Source organism: Rhinopithecus roxellana, chromosome 9 (assembly GCF_007565055.1).
Source record: "Rhinopithecus roxellana isolate Shanxi Qingling chromosome 9, ASM756505v1, whole genome shotgun sequence".
In the NCBI taxonomy this organism is placed as follows: Eukaryota; Metazoa; Chordata; class Mammalia; order Primates; family Cercopithecidae; genus Rhinopithecus; species Rhinopithecus roxellana.
The window spans coordinates 106729803-106753098 of NC_044557.1; the positions used below are offsets into that span (position 1 = coordinate 106729803).

General features: G+C 43.3%; 1 protein-coding gene across 1 annotated transcript in view; it reads right to left on the minus strand.

Annotated features, from left to right (window-relative positions):
• Window positions 1-17280, minus strand: part of DEPTOR (DEP domain containing MTOR interacting protein) — a 195829-nt gene extending 178549 nt beyond the window's left edge. Inside the window, exon 1 of the mRNA XM_030937918.1 lies at window positions 16975-17280. Coding sequence (XP_030793778.1) covers window positions 16975-17096 — 122 coding nt within the window. The 5' untranslated portion in view covers window positions 17097-17280. The remainder of the gene's footprint in view (window positions 1-16974) is intronic.
• Window positions 17281-23296: the final 6016 nt, after the last annotated feature.

Here is a 23296-nt window from a genome sequence, read left to right on the forward strand (position 1 = left end):
CATATGTGACCGTGGCAAGTTGCTCATATCTTGAAACCAAGATACGAGCATTTTAAAATGGAAATAATAAAATTATTATAAGAATTCAAGGAAATAATGTACATATAAAAGCATAAAATAGGACATGACACATTGCTATTACTATTATTAACAAATGACTGAATTGTTGCATTTCTTCAAAACTCACATATAGGCCAGGCATGGTGGCTCATGCTTGTGAGGCCAAGGTAGGTGGATCATCTGAGGTCAGGAGGTCAAGACCAGCCTGGCCAACATGGTGAAACCCCATCTCTACTAAAAATATAAAATGTAGCTGGGTGTGGTGGCAGGCACCTGTAATCCCAGCTACTTAGGAGGCTGAGGCAGGAGAATCACTTGAAACTGGTAGGTGGAGGTTGCAGTGAGCCAAGATCGTGCCACTGTACTCCAGCCTGGGTGTCAGAGTGAGACTTTGTCTCAAAAAAAAAAAAATTCATATAAAAATGGACACCTTGCCACGTGTGACGGCTCACACCTGTAATCCCAGCACTTTGGGAGGTCGAGGTGGGTGGATCACCACTTGAGGTCAGGAGCTCGAGATGAGCCTGGCCAACAGGGTGAAACCTTGTCTCTAACCGAAATACAAAAGTTAGCTGGGCATGGATGCCTGTAATCCCAGTTACTCGGGAGGCTGAGGCACGAGAATCACTTGAACCCAGGAGGCGGATATTCCAGTGAGCCAAGATTGCATCACTGCCCTCCAGCCTGGGCAACAGAGTGAGACTCCGTCTAAAAAACAAAACAACAAAAGAGACACCTTCATCACCCTCCTCTACAATGATTATCATCATCGCTAACTTTTTGTCCCAAATCATCTAAAAGTCATGAGAAGATCTTCATACTGTACTGAGCTACTGCCACAAGCCTGTTAGGTCAGAGGGGCAACCCAGAACCTAAAGGGTCAATTCTGGCCTATTTCCCGCAACGTAGACTCTTTATCACTCATCCCAGGTTATCATCTTAAGCCCCCTTGCCCTGCAGGAGTTTGTCCTTTCCCTTCTCCACTCCTCTCCTCTTCTCCTCTCCTCTTCCCTCTCCTCCCTCCCCTCCCCTCCCCTCTCCTCTCTTCTCTTTTTCTTTCTGAGACAAGCTCTCCCTCTGTCACCCAGGCTGGAGTGCAGTAGCCCAAACATGGCTCACTGCAGTCTCGACCTCCTGGGCTGAAGTGATCCTCCCACTTTAGCCTCCCGAGTAGCTCAGATCACAGGTGTGCACTAACACACCTAATTTGTAAAAATTCTGTAGAGATGGGGTCTCCCGACATTGCCCAGGCTGGTCTGAAACTCCTAGGCTCAAGCTGTCTTCCCACCTTCCCACCTCAGCCTCCCAAAGTGCTGATATCACAGACGTGAGTCACCGCACCCAGCTTCTGTGGAAGTTTCTAAGACAGTTATCTTCCCTTGTGTTAGAAGCATGACTTCCTTTTTTAAGTGTCCTTCTTTGCCAAGAATGCCTGATAACATCATCAATACTCCCCAACTCCTCCACCCTTAGATTTTGAATAACTTCATTTTAATATTTCTCAGTTTTTATATCTATTGAATTATCAATATATTTATTAAAGTTATTACTTACAAATTTTTAAATAAATTCATTATATGAATAGTGTATGAGACATGAGATTTCCATAATGTGTGCTTTTTTGCCCTTTTCCGCCCAGGCATCCTCCCAACTCCCACTCCTATGTGATATAAACCCCTTCATAAAATTGATTTTGCATCAGGACAAATACAAATGAACAGATAAAGAATTCTTTTCTTTTTTTGAGACAGAGTCTCATTCTGTCACCCAGGCTGGAATGCAATGGCACAATCTCTGCTCACTGCAACCTCCACCTCCCAGGTTCAAGCAATTCTTCTGCTTCACCTCCCGAGTAGCTGAGACTACAGGCACGTGCCACCACATCTGGCTAATTTTTATATTTTTAGTAGACATGGGGTTTCACCATATTGGCCAGGCTGCTCTCGAACTCCTGGCCTCAAGCCATCTGCCAGCCTTGGCCTCCCAAAGTGCTGGGATTACAGGCATGAGCCACCATGCCAAACTTGGATAAAGAATTCTTGTTTATCAATCAAGATTGTTGATTGTTGACTGTTTATCAAACTAGTGATGAGGCACTGAGAAAAATCCTGCCCAGAATTCAACAGGAAGACAGAGCCCTTTATGCCACTGTTGAGTCAACTTTTGGCTTCAAAATGTACAATCCAATCTTTTCTATAGCTTTTTGACACTTCTGCTAAGTCAGGAGCTAAAAGGAGGGGAGGAGAGGGCTTGATGTATGACAATTCTAATAGTATAGGATCATAATTCTAAGGATGCAGTATAATTTCAGAAGAAACATAGTTACCTACGAGTGTGGCATCATTTGGTTATCCTATTTGGAGGAGTTGTTTCTCCTAGAAGGAGAAAAATACGATGTTGTGTTCTCTTTCTAATAAAACAAATAACATTTTAAATTAATTACTATAGTAAAAAAATAAAAATAACTGAGGCCCAGTACAGTGGTTCAGCTCTGCAATCCCAAAACTTTGGGAAGCCAAGGTGGGAGGATTACTTGAGCCCAGGATTTGAGAACAGCCTGAGCAATACAGTGAGACGCTGGCTCTACTAAAAATTAAAAAATTTAGCCAGGTGTGGTGGCACACACCTGTAGTCCCAGCTACTCAGAGGCTGAGGTGGGAGGATCACTTGAGTGGGTGAGGTTAAGGCTGCAGTGTGCTATGATCATGCCCCTGCAGTCCAGCCCAGGTGACAGACAAGATCATGGGTCCAAAAAGCAAAACAAAGAAAGTAAAAACAAAAACAGCCACGGTGGCTCACACCTGTAATCCTAGCACCTTGGGAGGCTGAGGCAGGTGGATCACTTGAGGTCAGGTTAGGGGTTGGAGACCAGTCTGGCCAACATGGTGAAACCCTATCTCTACTAAAAATGAAAAAATTAGCTGGGTGTGATGTTACATGCCTGCAATCCCAGCTACTTGGTAGACTGAAGTAGGACAATCATTTGAACCCTGGAGGCGGAGGTTGCAGTGAGCTGAGATTACACCACTGTACTCTGGCCCAGGAGACAGAGTGAGTAAAACTCCAGAAAGAAAAGAAAAGAAAAGAAAAGACAAGGGAAGAGAAGAGAAGAGAAGAGAAGAGAAGAGAAGAGAAGAGAAGAGAAGAGAAGAGAAGAGAAGAGAAGAGAGGACAGGAGAGGAGAGAAGAGAGGACAGGAGAGGAGAGGAGGAAGAAGAAGAAGAGGAAGAAGAGGAAGAAGAAGGAGAAGAAAGAGAAGAAGAATGAGAATGAGGAGGAGGAGGAGGATAAGAAGAAGGAGAAGAAGGAGAAGGAGAAGGAGAAGGAGAAGAAGAAGAGGAAGAGGAAGAGGAAGAAGAAGGAGAAGGAGAAGGAGAAGGAGAAGGAGAAGGGAGAGAAGAGAAAAGAGAAGAGGAATAATTGGTAAAAAACACATAACCATTTCTCCATAGTCTTTAATATAATGTGGTTTTAGGTCATTCCACTTAGTACACACACTTAGTAAAACAGGACAGGATATATTTTGAGCTGCTCAAGAATTAAAACCTCTTATTTCACTTTGTATCTCTCACAGCAAGTACTGAGATGCCTGACGAATAACAGGCACTGAGTAAATATGAGCTGAGCAAGTGAAGAAACGGTATCATTTGCCAAAAATAAGGTTTGTTTAAAAGAAATTCTCATAAAATTAGCTGAAATATAGTTGTCTATTATAAGTTTAAGGATTACTATCACAGTGTTGACCTCCTGCATCGTAGTTTTACATTTGCAAAGAAATAAAAAATTGTCTTTTCACTGGAGTATTTTCTAATTTGTTACACTATTCTTCTGTTTCTCAAAACAACATATACTAGTGGATTTTTCCCTTTCTCAAAATAGCAGAAAATTATATTAACCAGCGCAATTTTTCTGGAAGTGGTAGAATAGGGTTATGTGTGAATCGTGGAATGACTCCTGTATGTGTCTGTGTGTGTATATGTGTGTCTGCGTGTATGTGTGTGTCTGTGTGTGTGTATCTGTGTGTATGTGTGTCTGTGTGTGTTTCTCTGTGTGTCTGTGTGTGTACATGTGTATGTGTCTGTGTGTATATATGTGTGTCTGTGTGTATCTATTGGGGGAGATGCCTCCTTGGCTTGTGTCATTCCCCTCCCCTGGCTACAATCCCACCGACTCAGGAATAGGCGTGTGACCTAACCAGCGCAATTAGGGTGAACCTCAGGACTTGTGATTGGAATCCTGAGTGGAAATGCTTCTCTTTCTCCTGGACGTTATTATAAGCCATATGAGGCCTGAAATTCCTGTTCTACCACTGGCTGGAAGATGAAGCCAACCAATAAAAAAGCTGGCTCATGAAGGAGCTACAAAAGAAAACCAAAAGAATTGTAGAGAATGAATTAAATTTTAAGGCATTGTATCTCCCGAACTTCCACTTATCGGAGGCAATAAGTTTAAGTTGATTGTCTGTTTCTTGCAGTCAAAAGCATTAAAAAATATCTGGATAGGGATTTGGATTGTATAGATGTGCAATTTCCTTAGTCAATATTCATCAAATGGTATATTTTATTCTATATATTTTTTATCTCTGAAAAAAAGAACCAAAAGCAAATAGTGAATACTAGTCAGTACACTGATGGCTGAAGGTTTTAGGAAAAGTATATTATTGTCTACAATGCACTCTGAAATACTTTCCAAAAAAAGATGAATTAATTGATGGATGGATAGAGGGACAGCTAGATAGATAGTTATGTGATAAAGCAACACAGTGAAATGTTAATTGTGGAATCTTAAGTGGTGGACATGAGTGTTCACTGTAAAATTCTTTAAACTTTTCTGTACATTTGAAACTTTTCATAATACAATGTTAGAGGAAAAAGCTCTAGCTCACTCCTATTGCTTATACTTGGATGTCCTTAAATATTATGTGATGGCTTCTGGCTCTTCAAGTATGGCAATAGAAAAAATGTTCCTTATCATGGCGTCAAGGCCTGCTAATCCTCTCTCATGACGATCTAGGCTATGCTCACTGGATAACAGTAGAATTTGTTTCTACTCTTAGAATTTATTTTATTGATGACTGGTTTGTAGAATGTGATCGGCAATGTGAAGGAAAATGAATCAGAGTCATAAATTAGGTGATTCCCTCAAAACCACATCCCTAAATGGTTTTATTATTATCATTTCCTCAGAACAAAATAGGAAGAGCTTTGGTAAAGTCTTATTTTTCAACCACATTATAACTTAAGATGATTAAGGGGCATTTCACACTTCAATGTAAAACACAGTCATATACCACTACAGGGAATAAACCCCACTTTTTGCAGTGAATATATTCTGTGTACATCACTTTCATATACAGAAAAGTTGAAGAGTAAAAAATAAGTAGTGCTTTAAAAAAATTCAGTGAAAAGAGGGTCCAAGGTTACCCCATTCTCCTTTCCTCCTGGGAAATAAGAAAGAAACTAAGAAACAAAATAATAGTTCTTCAAATCAAGAAATTCAGGCCAGGCAAGGTAGCTCATGCCTGTAATCCAAGACGGATCGATTGCCTGAGCTCAAAAGTTCGAGACCAGCCTGGACAACGTGGTAAAATCTCATCTCTACTAAATACAAAAAATTAGCTGGGCATGGTGGTGCATGCCTGTAGTCCCAGCTACTCAGGAGGCTGAGGCACGAGAATTGCTTGAACCCTAGAAGCGGAGGTTGCAGTGAGCTTGAACCCTGGAAGTGGAGGTTGCAGTGAGCTTGAACCCTGGAAGCAGAGGTTACAATCACGCCACCACACTCCAGCCTGGGCGACAGAGACTCTGTCTCCAAAAAAGAAAAACAAAAAAAGAAATTCCCTCTTTACTACACTCATTGTATGTGTTTGGAAATAGGACACAAACCTTATTTGTATAAAGAACTTGCATTTTAAGTAGCAAACTAACTCAAGATCCTCAATAGAAATATGTGCTCAATCCTTCAACATGAAAAAAAAAAAAAAAAAAAAAAGCCAATCCTCTAAAAGTATTTGTTTTCTTTGCAAATTGCCTTTTCACGTATTGGTTGTTCTTAAACCAGCACATAATTCTTTATTTCTACACTGTTCCCCTTCTACACTATCTTCTTTGCTTTCAGACACCACCCACCACTCGCACAGTATTCCTCCAGAATTTCAATATTTGTTAGATGTTAGCCAAACTTCATACATAATAAAATGCAACTGGCCAGGTGCAGTGGCTCATACCTGTAATCCTAGCGCTTTGGGAGGCTGAGGTGGGCAGATCATTTGAGGTCAGGAGTTCGAGACCATCCTAGCCAATATGGTGAAACCCCATCTCTACTGAAAATACAGAAATTAGTGAGGTGTGGTGGTGCGCGCCTGTAGTTCCAGCTACTGGGGAGGGTGAGGCAGGAGAATAGCTTGAATCTGGGAGCCGGAGGTTGCAATGAGCCAAGATCGTGCCACTGCTCTCCAGTCTGGGTGACAGAGAAACTTCATCTCATGCTAACTCTAACCTAACTCTAATGAAACTAGGGTGGTATGCAGTGAGAGAATGGCCATGAAAATGTTCATTTGTTTCTTACACCTTTAGTCAAGGTCAGAGTAGCTACTGAGCGTACTGTGCTAGGACTAGTCCTTCTGAATCCTGCCTGCTCTGCATACAAAGGACAAAGTTCGGTTCTCTATAGCTATAACAGTTTCACCACTCAAAGAAGAGCTTCATAGAGTTGGATGATCTAAGCAAGGCCAAGACATAGCATATGTACTGGCCCAAGGCTTGCTCAATAAAGGGAGCTTCTGGGTAAATATCAGAACCCAAAATCTGTAGGTAAAAGTATTGCAGGGAGATAGGAGGACACAAGGATCAAAGCAAACAAACACAAACAAACAGATTTATAACTAGCAGCCTGAGGATTATAGGGGAAAGACTTGAACCTTGAGCCTCCCTCAGCTGCTACCTACCTTCTCCTCTGCAGCTGCCACGGGCTTCCCTAAGCTACAGGCCATGACATTTGTTCCCTTTTGCCACACCCTAGCAAAAGCTGTTATCTGAAAAGTGGGAATACTAAAACATATCATTTTTTTTTCTTTTCTTTTTTTTTTTTTTGAGATGGAGTCTCGCTCTGTCGCCCAGGCTGGAGTACAGTGGCGCGATCTCAGCTCACTGCAAGCTCTGCCTCCTGGGTTCATGCCATTCTTCTGCTTCAGTCTCCCGAGTAGCTGGGACTACAGGCATCCACCACCACACCCGGCTAACTTTTTTGTATTTTTACAAAATACAAAAATTTCACTGTGTTAGCCAAGATGGTCTCAGTCTCCTGACCTCGTGATCTACCTGCCTCGGCCTCCCAAAGTGCTGGGATTACAGGCATGAGCCACTGCGTCTGGCCCTAAATCATATCTTGTCTCACACTGCAGGGTGGGTTTTCTCTCCTCACCTCCCCATCCAACCTCACAAATATTTTTAAAGCTACCAAAAAGTGATTCTCCGTAGCCAGCCCTGATGAAAACAGCTCAAGTTGATCCTGAAGGTACCACCTTGCAAGAATGCTGTATGTACCACTAAATCCTCTCCCCTACTTCATCTTCACTATGTCCCCCATGTATCTAATGATACATAGAAAAAATCACTGACATAAACTTCTAAGTTCAGTTAAGGCCGATAATACTAGAACAAGGATCTCAGATTTGGTACCCACCTCTCCTTGGTAGATAATGGAACACAGAAAAGTATAATTACGGTGTAGAAAAAAGGACTGCTTGTTCTTTACTTCATCATTTCCTAATCACTAAGCTCATGGAAACCAACCATTTAAGAGCCACCAATGAAGGAGAAATGAACTCCTGACTCAAATGAAAACTAGAAAGAACAGGATAGGAAGCTGGTGCTGGTGGCCTCTAATATCAGCACTTTGGGAGGCTGAGGTGGGAGGAATGCTGGAATCCAGGAGTTTGAGATCAGCCTGGGCAACGTGGCGAGATCCTGTCTCTACAAAAAATACAAAAATTAACCAGGTGTGGTGGTGCACGCCTGAGTCTCAGATACTTGGGAGGTTGCGGTGGAAGCATCACTACAGCCAGGGACCCAGAGGTTGAAGTGAGCCAAGATCATGCCACTGCACCTGGGCGACAAGAGTGAAACCCTGTCTAAAGAGAGAGAGAGAGAGAGAGAGAGATACAGCAATGTATTTTTTTCTAAAGTTAAAAAAGAAAGAAATAACAGAACAGGACAGAAGAATGACCTTCCTTCATCTTGCAGTCTCTTTTCTTGAGGTTTACTTATTTTCAGGTTTATTGATTCCAAAGCTGATGGAAGCCATAACTTATATCAGCAATGGGCTTTTAGAAAAGTAATTACAAGGCCGAGCACAGTGGCTAATCCCTGTAATCCTAGCATTTTGGGAGGCCAAGGTGGGTAGAACACCTGAGGTCAGGAATTTGAGACAAGCCTGGCCAACATGCAGAAACCCCATTTCTACTAAAAATAAAAAAATTAGCCAGGCATGGTGACGCATGCCTGTAATCCCAGCTACTCAGGAGGCTGAGGCAGGAGAATCACTTGAACCTGGGAGGCAGAGGTTGCAGTGGGCCAAGATTGTACCACTGCACACCACCTGGGTGACAGAGTGAGACCCTGTCTCAAAAATACATAAATTAATTAAAATAGAATAAACACTCTACATGAATTAGGCTCTTGACCATTGACTCCAAATACAGGGACTCTTCATTTCCTAAAGCCTTCTTTTTTAAAAATCTGTATAGGCAGTAATTTCCTGACTCCAGGATATCTCTCTTCTGTTTAGGAGAAGAAAATTTCAGTCCTAGCTTCTAAGGGGACACCCCCTAAGATATTCCTATACCAACTGTAAAGTTCCTTAGGTTCCTGTTTGAATAAAATGAATTATTTCTCCTTTTCCTGTTGTGTATGCTCTAACTTTGTTATCTCATATTTGATTTATTAGAGCTTGATCTTTTGGTTCAATGGCTGATTTTTCCTTTTTTTTTTTTTGAGACACAGTCTCACTGTGTCTCCCAGGCTGGAGTGCAGTGGTGCCATCTCGGCTCACTGCAACTCTGCCTTCCTGGTTCAAGCGATTATCCTGCCTCAGCCTCCTGAGTAGCTGGGACTGCAAGCACGCACTACCACGCCCAGCTAATTTTTGTTGTATTTTTAGCAGAGACGGCATTTCACTATGTTGGCCAGGCTGGTCTGGAACTTCTGACTTCAAGTGATCTGCCCACCTCGGCCTCCCAGAGTGCTAGGATTGCAGGCCTGACCCACCACACCTGGCCTGATTTTACCTTTTCTCTGAAAACTGCATTAACATTTGCAAAATAAATTCAGGAAAGCAATTCAATATTTATTAAGGACGTTTTTATTAAAAAGACAATATCAAGCCTGTAAGAGCCTGAAAGACAGCCTGTTATAGAAAAAAGGCAAAGGTGACAAACAATTTGGAAGAACTGCATTTCCTCCAATTTAGCTAACTAAACTCATAGCCTAGTAAGTTGCTTTTGGGAAGTCAGCCTTAGTGATTGGATAAGATTGTTGTAATTAGCACATTTCATCTTGGTAGAGGAGCAAAAGTGAAATTAATTATGAACTAATGAAATTAAATGAATTAAAGTGAAATTGATGATCAACGCATTTTCTCTCTATTTAAGCATTCTCTTTATTATACATTCTTAATTCTCTTCCCTACCCTACTCCCATTCTCACAGATGGCAAAATAGAACTGCAATTTATCTTCCCATTAAAATGGTTACAAATTCTGAATCAGTGGAGTCCAAATTCACTTTTCAAAACCACATGTCAAGAAAGATTGAGTTTAATATTTAGTAGAGAAAGTAACAATCCTAACTTGTCAAAATATAAATACAGGAATAAATTAGATTTTCCCCAATAGAATGGAAAAGCTACTTGTCTACTTTTTTGTTTACCAAAGTTGTCACACTGCAATGTGATATTCTCATATACATGATTCTGTTTTAAAGTTGTTTCAGTGTTTCATTTTTTTTAACCCTCTAAGTCACTAGTTGGGAACACTATTGTGGCTTAAGAGCAGAAGCTCTCAACTCTCCCATAATTTTCCGGCTGAATAATCTACAGCCTGTTGGTTTAAATGATCTTTTCCTCAATTTTTTAATCTACGAAATAAAAGTAATAAAGGAATCTGTTATACAGAGTTGCTCTAAAGATTAAAGGCATTACTATACATAAAGAGCTTAGAAGAGTCCTTAGCAGGTAATAGGTGCCATGTAAGTGTTATTGTTATTATTATAATTGCTACCATTTACAGAAAGAGAATAGTGATATTATTGGATTATTCCATTCTATTCTATTCTATTCTATTCTATTCTATTCTATTCTATTCTATTCTATTCTATTCTATTCTATTCTAGACAGAGTCTTGCTCTGTCACCCAGGCTGGAGTGCAGTGGTGTGATCTCGACTCACTGCAACCTCTGCCGTCTGGGTTCAAGCAATTCTCCTGCCTCAGCCTCCCAAGTAGCTGGGACTACAGGCACCTGACACCTCACCCGGCTAATTTTTGTATTTTTAGTAGAGACGAGGTTTCACCATCTTGGCCAGGCTGGTCTTGAACGCCTGACCTCGTGATCCACCTGCCCCAGTCTACCAAAGTGCTGGGATTACAGGCATGAGCCATTGCGGAGTGAGATTCCATCCCAGATAGATAGATAGATGTATAGATAGATAGATAGATAGATAGATAGATAGATAGATAGATAGATGTCATTGCATTATATGGCCAATCCTTTTTATTGCTGAATAATATTCCATTATATGGATATATCACATTTCGTTTATCCATTTATCAGTTAATAGATATTTGAGCTGTTTCTGTTTTTGATCATTTATATACTTATTTTTGAGATGGAGTTTTGCTCTTGTTACCCAGGCTGGAGTGCAATGGCACGATCTCAGCTTACTGCAACCTCCGCCTGCCGAGTTCAAGTGACTCTCCTGCCTCAGTCTCTTGAGTAGCTGGGATTACAGGCATGCGCCACCATGCCCAGCTAATTTTGTATTTTTAGTAGAGGCAGGGTTTCTCCATGTTGGTCAGTCTGGTCTCGAACTCCCGACCTCAAGTGATCTGCCCACCTCGGCCCCCCAAAGCACTGGTTACAGGCATGAGCCACCATGCGCGGCCCCTTGATTATTTATTTATTTGAGACAGAATCTTGCTCTGTTATCCAGGCTGGAGTGTCACGGTGCAATCTCAGCTTACTGCAACCTCTGCCTCCTGGGTTAAAGCGATTCTTGTGCCTCAGCCTCCTGAGTAGATGGGACTACAGGCGTGCACCACCATGCCCAGATAATTTTTGTATTTGTAGTAGAGACAGGGTTTCTCCATGTTGTCTAGGCTGGTCTGGAACTCCTGACTTCAGGCAATTCACCCACCTCAGCCTCCCAAATTTCTGGGATTAACAGGCATTAGCCACTACACCAGCCCTATTTTTTATTATTATGACTAATACTGCTATGAACATTTGTGTACAAGATTTTATGTAGACATGTTTTCTCATTTCTTCTAGGTATATACTTAGAAGCAGAATTTCTAGATCATATGATAACTCTATGTTTACTATTTGAGGAGCTGCCAAATTTTTTTCCAAAGTGGCTATACCATTTGACATTCCCACCAAGCAGTATGTAGGGGTTCTAATTTCTCCACATTCTCACAAACACTTGTGACTGTCTTTTCTGTTATACTCATGCTGGGGGCTGTGAAGTAGTATCCAAATGCATCATTTTTTTTTTTTTTTGAGATGGAGTTTCACTCTTGTTGCCTAGGCTGGAGTGCAATGGCGTGATCTCGGCTTACTGTAACCTTTGCCTCCTGGGTTCAAGCAATTCTCCTGCCTTAGCCTCCCGAGTAGCTGAAATTACAGGCATGTGCCACCACGCCTGGCTAATTTTGTATTTTTAGTAGAGATGGGGCTTCTCCATGTTGGTCAGGCTGGTCTCGAACTCCCAACCTCGGGTGATCTGCCCACCTCGGCCTCCCAAAGTGCTGGGATTATAGGTGTTAAGCCACCACACCCAGCCCCAAATGCATCTTTAAGATGCAAAATCAGAAAGACATTGGGGGAAGGAAGTAAAATCTTTTATGACAAGGGAAAAATATGAAGAAAATTGAACAAATGGGTCTTGCAGTTAAGCTGAAAAAGGAAGCAAGAGACATTTTTAGGTATGTTAGTTAATTTCTTGTCCTTATACAACCAACTGCCCTTTAAAGTGTCAGGATTGGCCAGGTGCCGTGGCTCACACCTATAATTCCAGCACTTTGGGAGACCAAGGCGGGTGGATCATGAGGTCAAGAAATCGAGACCATTCTGGTCAACACGGTGAAACCCCGTCTCTACTAAAATACAAAAAAAAAAAAAAAATTAGCTGGGCGTGGTGGTACGTACCTGTAGTCCCAGCTACTTGGGAGGCTGAGGCAGAATTGCTTGAATCCGGGAGGCAGAGGTTGCAGTGAGCCAAGATTGAGCCACTGCACTCCAGCCTGGCAACAGAGCGAGACTCCATCTCAAAAAAAAAAAAAAAAAAAAGGTGTCAGGATTGGCTGGGTGCAGTGGCTTATGTCTGCAATCTCAGCACTTTGGGAGGGCGAGGCGAGCGGATAACCTGAGGTCGGGAGTTGGAGGCCAGCCTGACCAACATGGAGAAACCCAGTCTCTACTATAAATAAATAAATAAATAAATTACAAAATTAACCGCAACCTCTGCCTCCTGGGTTCAAGCGATTCTTGTGCCTCCAGAAAAATAAATTAAAAAAATACAAAAGAGGACATGTTAGCGCATGCCTGTAATCCCAGCTACTTGGGAATCTAGGGCAGGAGAATCGCTTGAACCCTGGAGGCGGAGGTTGCAGTGAGCCCAGATCGCGCCATTGCACTCTAGACTGGGCCACAAGAGTGAAACTCCATCTCAAAAAAACAAACAACAAATAACAAATAAAGTGTCAGGATTGTGGAACCAGCCCCGAATTTCACAAATGGAGGTTACAATAGTCATAACAACACTCTTCTTGCTTTATTGATTTATTTTACAAAGTTTCTTCCCATGTTGTACCCTATTTGATCAATACCACAAATCTAATGTGAGAAGATATTATTATTCCCATTCTGTAGGGAAGGACGCTTAGGACTAGAGAAGTTAAGTGACTTGCTCAAGGGGGCATAGCTACAATTAAAGAAAGAAAAAGAAATTGATAGAACTGGGTCTACAGGCCAAATTTTTTATTTCAAATCCCAGTCCTTGGTTTCCTCTTATCACCTCTACCTCATCTTTGATGACCCAGAAAGTAATGCAAAACGAGCGAAAGCAGAGGGGAACTGAGAGTGTGTGAAGCACTTAGAGGCAGGAGGCCTGGACATTGCAAAGCACTTACAACCCTGCAGTGAGAGGGTAGCTGCAGACAGAAGAACTCTTTGTGAAAGTGACAATAATGACTGAACTTCCAACCCTCCAATAACTAGGAAACCAGGCATACAACCACTTTAATTCCTAAATTCTGACTATTATATTGCTCTGTACTAACAGAAGCATATTGAATACTTATAGTATTCATTTAGTTACTATGTGCTAGTTACAGTGCCAAAACAGTTGAGATAAAAAAAGAGCAATGATTAAAATTTTCCAAAGTAGAATTAAGTGGCTAACATTTACTAAGCCTTTTACATGTAGCATCTCATTTAATCCTCACAGAGCTCCTGAAAAAGTGTCATCAGAATAACATTTCATAGAAGAGGAAACTGAGGCACAGAAAGGCTAAACATATTGTCCTAAAGTTACAGAATAAATGATGGAGGCAGAATAAGAACCCAGGCAGCCTAGTTCTATACCCTGCGCTCTTCACCACCACCCAGTCCTTCCTGCCTGATCTTGCTTGGCTGGAAGTCACATGCAGTGATGCAGAGAGACCAATAATACTAATTAATTCCAGGAACTATTTGTTGAATGCTCATTAATACATGAAGCCCAGGGGCAAATTCTCACAACTCCATGAAATACACTCATCTTCATTGTCTTTTTCAAACGCAGAAACAGAGACTCCGAGAAGTGAATTTACTTGTCCAAGGTCACAGAATTCTACCTTAGCTAATGTTAACCTGGTGCTTACTACCTATCTATCAGAAATTATTCTAAGCACTAACTCATCTAATCCTTATAGTAACACTATGAGGTAAATTCCATTATTACCCATCGTTCTTCATTCCTTTTTTTTTTTTGAGATGGAGGCTCACTCTGTTGTCCAGGCTGGAGTGCAGTGGCGCTATCTTGGCTCACTGCGACCTCCGCCTCCCGGGTTCAACCAATCCTCTCGCCTCAGCCTCCCAAGTAGCTGGGATTACAAGTGTGCCCCACCACACCCGGCTAATTCTTGTATTTTTTAGTAGAGATGAGGTTTCACCATGTTGGTCAGGCTAGTCTCGAACTCCAGGCCTCAAGGGATCCGCCTGCCTTGGTCTCCCAAAGGGCTAGGATTACGGGCGCACTAACTAGTCCAAGGTCCCACACTAGTAAGCAGCAAAGCCAAGATTCGATCTAGCTTAAAGTCTTCCTCGAAACAACTTAATGCTGACACTTGCCTACATAATGGTGGAGCAGTCATTCAAATCCAGGTCTAACTCCTGTGTGACAAGGATGGCTCTCAAAACTGCTGCAGTGCAGAGAGGCTCTAGAAAAGTGGGGAATAACAAATGCTCTGGGGACTGCGAGGAAGAGGCATTTAAACTGCATCTTGAAGGAAGAAGTACTTGCTGGACAAAAAGAGCCATCATGCAATTTAATGTTTGTAAAATAAATGAAAAAGAAGTAACCTTATCCAACGGAAGACTTAAAAAGATGGCCCAGTAATGAAGAGCAGAGAAATTAAACTTTCTTTCCCATAGCAGGCTTTAAAGGGACTGAAGCCTGCTATCACTCGCCTGCTACAGCTTGGGCTTCTAAAGCCTCCAAACTCTCCTTACAATTCCCCCGTTTCACCTGTCCCAAAACCGGACAAGTCTTACAGATTAGCTCAGGATCTGCGCCTTACCAACCAAATTGTTTTCCTGTCCACCCTGTGGTGCCCAACCCGTACACTCTTTTGTCCTCAATACCTTCCTCCACAAGTCACTATTCCATTCTTGATCTTAAAGATGCCTTTTTCACTATTCCTCTGCACCCCTCGTCTCAGCCTCTCTTTGCTTTTACCTGGTCTGACCCTGACACTCATCAGCCCCAACAGCTTACCTGGGCTGTGCTGCCAAAAGTCTTCAGGGACAGCCCTCATTACTTCAGCCAAGCCCTTTCTCATGATTTACTTTCTTTCCACCCCTCTGCTTCTCTCCTTGTTCAATATATTGATGACCTTCTACTTTGTAGACCCTCCTTTGAAGCCCCTCCTTTGAATCTTCTCAGCAAGACACCCTCCTGCTCCTTCAACATTTATTATCCAGGGGATATCAGGTCTCTTCTTCTTTACTCTACTCTTTACAACAAGCCTTTACGCAGTCACCCCTGCCTTCTTGGACAGCACCTCACAAACTTACACCATTATCCATTATCTACCCAACTCCTGTAAAGCAACCCCTTCCCCATCTCCCTTCGCTGACTCCTTTTTAGATTCAGTCTGCCTGAACCCAGGTGATTAAAAAGCTTTATTGCTCACACAAAGCTTGTTTGGTGGTCCCTTCACACAGACACGCTTGACAGGTTTCATTAGAAAGTACTCTTGATGAAGGAAATTAATTTTGACCACACATTTTTAAAAATCAACAAAGAATCGATAGGCGCAATTTGCCTTTTGTAACATTAAAAATCAGTTAATTCTGACTTCCAATATTGGTTTCCTTCAGAGACCTTTGCAAGACACTCAGGTCCTGAAACACAGCCACTTACACACCAAAACGAGCTGGGGAATTCAGGCTAAGAACTAGAAGGAACAGGGGCCCGAGTACAAGTTGTGGCTCAAACGCCATAGAGCTGGATTTTCTTTTTTCCTGGCAAACTGATTTATGACCACACGAAGGGCAGCTGCAGAACCAGTTAGACTATAAGCACTATTCCCAAACAGCCCTAGAGGAAGGACCATACAGGGATTGGAATGGCAAGGGGAACTCTGGGCATCATCGCTTGTTCCCAAGTTCCGTGAGACGCCTCAAGTCCTAATTCTTGCAGCAGCCAGGGTCCCCATGTATCCCGCTGCCCAAAACGTGCGAGCCCGGGGAGTTGGCACAGCCTCAAGGCAGCCCGACAAGGTGCCTCCACGCCCCCTTGCGGACCCAAATGATTGAGGACGATGTGCCAATTAACTGATAGGTGCAGGGTTTCAGAAATGCTCTCTCAGTTTAACCCCACAAAAGTCCTTGAAATGAGGCGTGGTGATCAGCCCTGTTTTACAGATGTAAAACACCGAGGCTCAGGGGAGTGAAGGAAGACTTGTCAGCACAAAGGAAAACCTAGTGAAGGCCATCGTTGGTCTTGCTCCTTTTAACAAGGAATAGAGGGGCTGGGGTCTCCTTGGGACCTCACACCGACCCCTCTTTCTCTCTTGGCGGACGAGGTGCAGGCTGTCAGCTGGGAGGCCTGGCAGCGTCCAGGTACACGGGAAGACGGACAGCGCGGTGGGTGGCAGGGAGTCTGTCGGGCACAGGGCTGCAGCAGCCAGGCTAGGGCGCAGCGCGCACCACCCGCTCGTCGGCTTCTGCCAAGCAGCCCCGCGTGGCGAGTCCTCAGGGACCCGGGCTGCCGCCGCTAAGCGCGGGCGCACCGAGAACCATCCACGCGCCTGCAGCCGTCCGGGCGCCCCACGCGAGTCGCAAGCCACGAGCCAGGGAGCGCGTGCGCGCAGGACTGCAGCGGGCACGCGTTGGCAGTGCCATCGTGAGCTCACCCGCTGTGTCTCTTGCCTTACCGTAGCTGCTCCCCGGTGACCAAGACCTCAGCCATGCGCTCCAGCTCCCTTTGCTGCGCCCCGCCACTCCCGCTGGTACTGCTGTCACTGGCAGCACTGCCAGTGCTGCCGCCCTCCTCCATGGTTGGGGCCGTGCGGCTACCACTGGCTCCGCTGTCCGCCGAGGGTTTGGGTGCTGGGATCAGTCTGCCCTCACAGACACCTCCCGCGCCATCTTTGTTCGGGGCAGCTCCGCTGCTCTGACCGGATTGGCTGGAGAGGGAATCCCTGTGGGTAGGCAGACGCGCTGGGCTAGTCCGGCCCCAGAAACTTGAGCTTGGGGGCGTGGCTAGAGCCCCTCGTGGTCGGGGGGCGGGGCCGATGAGCAAAATATAAACATCTGGGCGGGGCGCTGCTTCCGAGCTGTGTGTGCTGCTGGAGGCTGAATTTGGTGAGCTTCTCTTTACCCACAAAGCTCGTGCTGTAGAATCCTAGGGACAAGGCTAGAGGTTACTAGTGTGAAGGCGTTTTTATTGTACGTTCCATACCCCAAGTTGCCAAAGAACAAAACATAATTCAACAATCTGGCCAAATGGTCAACAGTGAAGGTTATACATGTTATTGCAGGGCATGGAGAAATTAAACATTCTTCTCTCCCCAACCTCTCTCACCAAAGACGACTTGTTTGTCTTATGTTGTAATCAATAAAGAACGCAGGCCTAGGAATCAGTCCGACCTGGGATCCAGCTCCACTCCCGTGATGTCCTATTTAAATGTGTTTAATCCTCCCTTACAAAATGAAAATAATTACGGCTACCACTTTTTGACATCTGCTGCATTAAAGATACTTCAGATATGTTATTACCTCATTTAATTATTACAATAAATCATAAAATGGATATTGGTGTTGGTTTTGCATCAGGATGCAGGCTTGGAGAGGTGAAGTTACTTATCTAAAGCAAGCAAGTAATAAGTATAAGAAGAGCCGGGCACAGCGGCTCATGCCTGTAAACCCAGCACTTTGGGAGGCTGAGGCGGGCAGATCACCTGAGGTCAGGAGTTCCAGACCAGCCTGACCAATATGAAGAAACCCCATCTCTACTAAAAATACAAAATTAGCCAGGCGTGGTGGTGCATGCATGTAATCCTAGCTACTTGGGAGGCTGAGGCAGGAGAATCGCTCGAACCCGGGAGGCGGAGGTTGCTGTGAGCCGAGTTCGGGTGAGCCGAGTTAGTGCCATTGCACTCCAGCCTAGGCAGCACAAGCGAGACTCCGTCTCAAATAATAATAATAAGTATAAGAAGAAATCTAACCCAGGCCATTCTGGCTTCAAAGTTATGCTTTGAAAAGACTAAAAGACTGCCTCTTAAAATGGGGATACAATGGTATTGTCTACCCGTAAAAGATTATGAAAGGAAATTTGATTAGTACCAAATAAATGTTCCGTTTTTCTGTTTCATGCAGAGTTGGAGTTGGTCTGCAGGAAGGCGAAGTAATGTTTATGGCAGTATTCATGTGTGTTGAGCATTTTATTCTGTGCTTTACATTGTGCTAAACACCTTATCCTCACAAAACCCTGGAATTTGGTATTATTTTCAACTTACAAATGAGAAAGCTTAAGTATAGAAAGATGAAGTAATTTGCCTACAAAGTTAGGCAGCCCTTAAACCCTGGTTCCGCAGATTCCCAAGGCCATACTCAGCCCACTCCAGAAAAAGAATAGTTGTCCAACTCCCTTGAGCATCCATGAGCAGACCTGCTCTGACTCTGCATGAGACAGATGTTAGGTGACTCTTTTGCCAAAAGAAATTATTTAAGTTTCTTAACTTTTTAAATAGGCCACAATAGACATGTAGACCAAGGCAGACATAGTTCTAGGTGACTGTAATTCTAAGAGCCTTATTCTGCATAAAATATATAAATCATTGAACAGAAGTCCCAGAGTTAATGAGATTAAAAGGTGTCTGTTGCTCATGTTTTAATCTTTTAACGACTAAATAGAATATCAAGAGTTTGCACAGGCTTCTCAGTCAAACATGCGATTTCTATCTCAATTCTGTTGTTTGCTAATTTTGCAACCTTACACTAGTTATTTCTCTTAGCCTCCCTTTCCTATCGATAAAACTGGAATTATAATTTCTACTTCATAGGGATGTTGTGTGGCATAAATGAAATAACGTAATCCCAGTTCTTTGGGAAGCTAGGGCGGGAGGATTGCTTGAGGCCAAGAGTTCAATACCAGCCTGCGCAACATAGCAAGACCCTGTCTCTACAAAAAAAAAAAAATACCCAGGCATGGTGGTGCATACCTGTAGTCCCAGCTACTTGAGAGGCTGAGGTGGAAAGATCACTTGAGCCCAGGAGTTCAAGGTTACAGTGAGCTACCATTGCACCACCGCATTCCAGTGTATGTAACAGAGCAAGACCCTGACACGTAAAAAAAAAGAAATAAGAAATAACATTAAAATTTCTGTTACGTAAAGTTTCTAAGATCCATGTCAGTAACACAAATTTGTAAGTTTAAGATAATAAAGCACCTTAACATAAAGAAAAGAAAATTCAAGTCAGGAAAATACCTGATACTATTTTTCCAGTGACAGTGAGAGAGCATGATTTATTTTCTTGCCTGACAAGAAGTGTGTGTAGGGGGCGGTGTGTGTATAGGTAGGTATATGTGAACAGGAAATGGGAATCGGTTTGCCATTATTGTTTTAACCTTTCAACATATGACACACACCATGCTCCACTGGGTAAGAAGACAGATCCTTTTTCCTAACTTAGGGAAAAATTGGTGAGCCACAACCTGAGGACATGTCCATGACTGTGAGCCCAGGAGCAACTGGTTTCAGTAAACTGTAAGTTTTAGATATTGATAAAGGAGAAAAGGACACTGATATGGCAATTAATTCAGCATAAATATTTTAGAAAAACAGAATTCTGACAAACCTTGGTTTGATTCTTGGCCATGTTTGGGCAAGTTCATTATCTTCTCTGAATTTGCTGTCCTCTTTTGTAAAGTTAAGATAATAACACCAATTCCATTGGGTTATTGGGAGGATTAAATAAAATTTACTGAAAGCGCTTATTACAGGTGGGAACTATTAAGTGTGCACTTTCTCTTCTAGCTCTCCACACCTACCTCTTTCATGCCTTCTGTTTTGGTGCTTTGGGGCCAGTGCTTCTCAAAGGTTTGGTGGGGGAGAACCAGCTATGTGTGTGTGTGTATGCTTTCAACCCATTGAAACCTGATACTTTGATGAAATACAACAATAAAAATGAAGCCAGGTGCAGAGTGGCTCATGTCTGTCATCCCAGAACTTTTGGAGGGTGAGGCGTGCAGATCACTTGAGGCCAGGAGTTCAAGACCAGCCTGGCCAACATGGCGAAACCCTGTCTCTACTAAAAATATAAAAATTAGCCAGGCGTGTTGGCAGGTGCTTGTAATCCCAGCTACCTGGGAGGCTGAGGTGAGAGAATTGCTTGAACCTGGGAGGCAGAGGCTGCAGTGAGCCGAGATCATGCCCAGTTAGCAAACCACACTAGGAGTAGCACTGGTGTAATAAACTCTTCCTAAGGGTCAGTAGCAATGTGAGAAGGAGATGAACTTGAATTGATAAAACATGTGAAAGAATATTGTCAGCTATGAAGTTTAATATGTTAGCTGTCATGCTTATTGTTGCTTTTAATATGCATTTGTATTATTCCTGCTTGAATTTAATTTATTTATTTATTATTTTTTGAGACAGAGTCTCTCTCTATCAGCCAGGCTGGAGTGCAGTGGCGCAATCTCGGCTCACTGCAGCCTCTGCCTCCTGGGTTTCAGCAATTCTCCTGCCTCAGCCTCCTGGGTGGCTGGGATTACAGGCATGTGCCACCAGGTCCGGGTAACGTTTTTGTATTTGTAGTAGAGATGGGGATCTCACCATGTTGGTCAGGCTGGTCTCGAACTCCTGACCTCAGGTGACCTTCCCACTGGCCTCCCAAAGTGCTAGGATTACAGGCATGAGCCACTGTGCCTGGCCATCCTGCCTGATTTTAAAGACTAACTGAAATGCCACCTTCTCTGTGCTATTCTCCTGCACTTCTCCAAGCAGTTTATTGCTATTTATTGCCCAAGGGATTCACCTTGCCCACTGCCTAGAAAGAGCCGATTCATCAAGATGGGGGAACTGCAATAGAGAAAGAGTAATTCATGCAGAGCCGGCTGTGCCAGAGACCAGTGGTATTTTTTGTTGTTGTTTGTTTGTTTTTAATTATACTTTAAGTTCTGGGATACATGTGCAGAATGTGCAGGTTTGTTACATAGGTATGTATGTGCCATGGTGGTCCGCTGCACCCATCAACCCATCATCTACATTAGGTATTCCTCCTAATGCTATCCCTTCCCTATCCCCAACCCCCTGACAGTCCCTGGTGTGTGATGTTCCCCTCCCTGTGTCCATGTATTCTCATTGTTCAACTTCCTCTTATGAGTGAGAACATGGGGCATTTGGTTTTCTGTTTCTGTGTTAGTTTGCTGAGAACGATGGTTTCCAGCTTCATCCATGTCCCTGCAAAGGACATGAACTCATCCTTTTAATGGCTACATAGCATTCCATGGTGTATATGTGCCACATTTTCTTTATTCAGTCCATCATTGAAGGGCATTTGGGTTGGTTCCAAGGCTTTGCTATTGTGAATAGTGCTGCAATAAACATACATGTGCATGTGTCTTTATAGTGAAATGATTTATAATCCTTTGGGTATATACCCAGTAATGGGATTGCTGGGTCAAATGGTATTATGCACCCAACAAACATATGAAGAAAAACTCATGATCACTGGTCATTAGAGAAATGCAAATCAAAACCACAGTGAGATACCATCTCACACCAGTTAGAATGGCGATCATTAAAAAGTCAGGAAACAACAGATGCTGGAGAGGATGTGGAGAAGTAGGAACACTTTTTTTGGTTTTGTTTTGTTTTGTTTTTATTTATACTGTTGGTGGGAGTGTAAATTAGTTAAACCATTGCGGCAGACACTGTGGCGATTTCTCAAGGATCTAGAACCAGAAGACCAGAGTTTTAGTATTACTCAAATCAGTCTCCCCAAGCATTTGGTGAGAAGTGTTTCAGGACAACTTGGTGGGTAGGGAGAGCCAGTGAGCCAGGAGTGCTGATTGGTCAGGGATGAAATCACAGGGAGTCAGAGCTGTCTCCTTGCGCTGAATCAGTTCCTGGGTGGGGGACCCCTAGATCAGATGAGCCAGTTAATCGATCAAGGGGGTGCCAGCTGATCCATCAAGTTCAGGGTCTGCAATATATCACAAGCACTGATCTTAGGAGCAGTTTAGGGAGGGTCAGAATCTTATAGCCTCCAACTACATGATCCCTAAACTATAATTTCTAATCTTATGGCTAATGTTAGTCTTACAGAGGCAATCTAGTCCCCAGGCAAGAAGGAGGTCTGCTTTGTGAAGGGGCTGTTACCATCTTTGCTTTAAACTATAACCTAAGTTTCTCCCCAAGTTAGTTCAGCCAACACCCAGGAATGAACAAGGACAGCTTGGATGTTAGAAGCAAGACGGAGCTGGTTAAGTTAGTTTTGCTGTCTCAGTCATAATTTTACAAAGGCAGTTTCACTCTTTCCTACAAATTTACATCTTTTTTTCCCTTCTTCTTCTTCTTTTTTTTTTTTTTGAGACTCAGTTTCACTCTTGTCGCCCAGGTTGGAGTGCAATGGCGCAATCTTGGCTCACTGCAACTTCCACCTGCTGAGTTCAAGCGATTCTCCTGCCTCAGGTTCCCGAGTAGCTGGGATTACAGGCGTGTGCCACCACATCTGGCTAATTTTTGTATTTTTAGTAGAGACAAGGTTTCATCATGTGGCCAGGCTGGTCTCGAACTACTGACCTCAGGTGATCCACCCACCTCAGCCTCCCAAAGTGCTGAGATTACAGGCGTAAGCCACAGCGCTCGGCCCAAATATACATCTTCTTACAGAAGATTTAAATTGTTCTTAACTATTAATGAAGTCCTGATTCTTCAGCTACCACAATTTTTATTCCCTTTGTGAATGGAAGATTGATGATTTAGCAATATTCTGTGTAGCTCTTTCTGTTTGTAAATCCTTTAAGAAGGGGCTTGTCTTTTAAAAATAAATGTAAAAGCCCAGGCACAGCGGTTCACGCCTGTAATCCCAGTACTTTGGGAGGCCAAGGTAGGTGGATCACCTGAGGTCAGGAGTTCAAGACCAACCTGGCCAACATGGTGAAACCCCGTCTCTAATAAAAATACAAAAATTAGCCGGATATGGTGGTGCACACCTGTAATCCCAGCTACTCCGGAGGCTGAGGCAGGA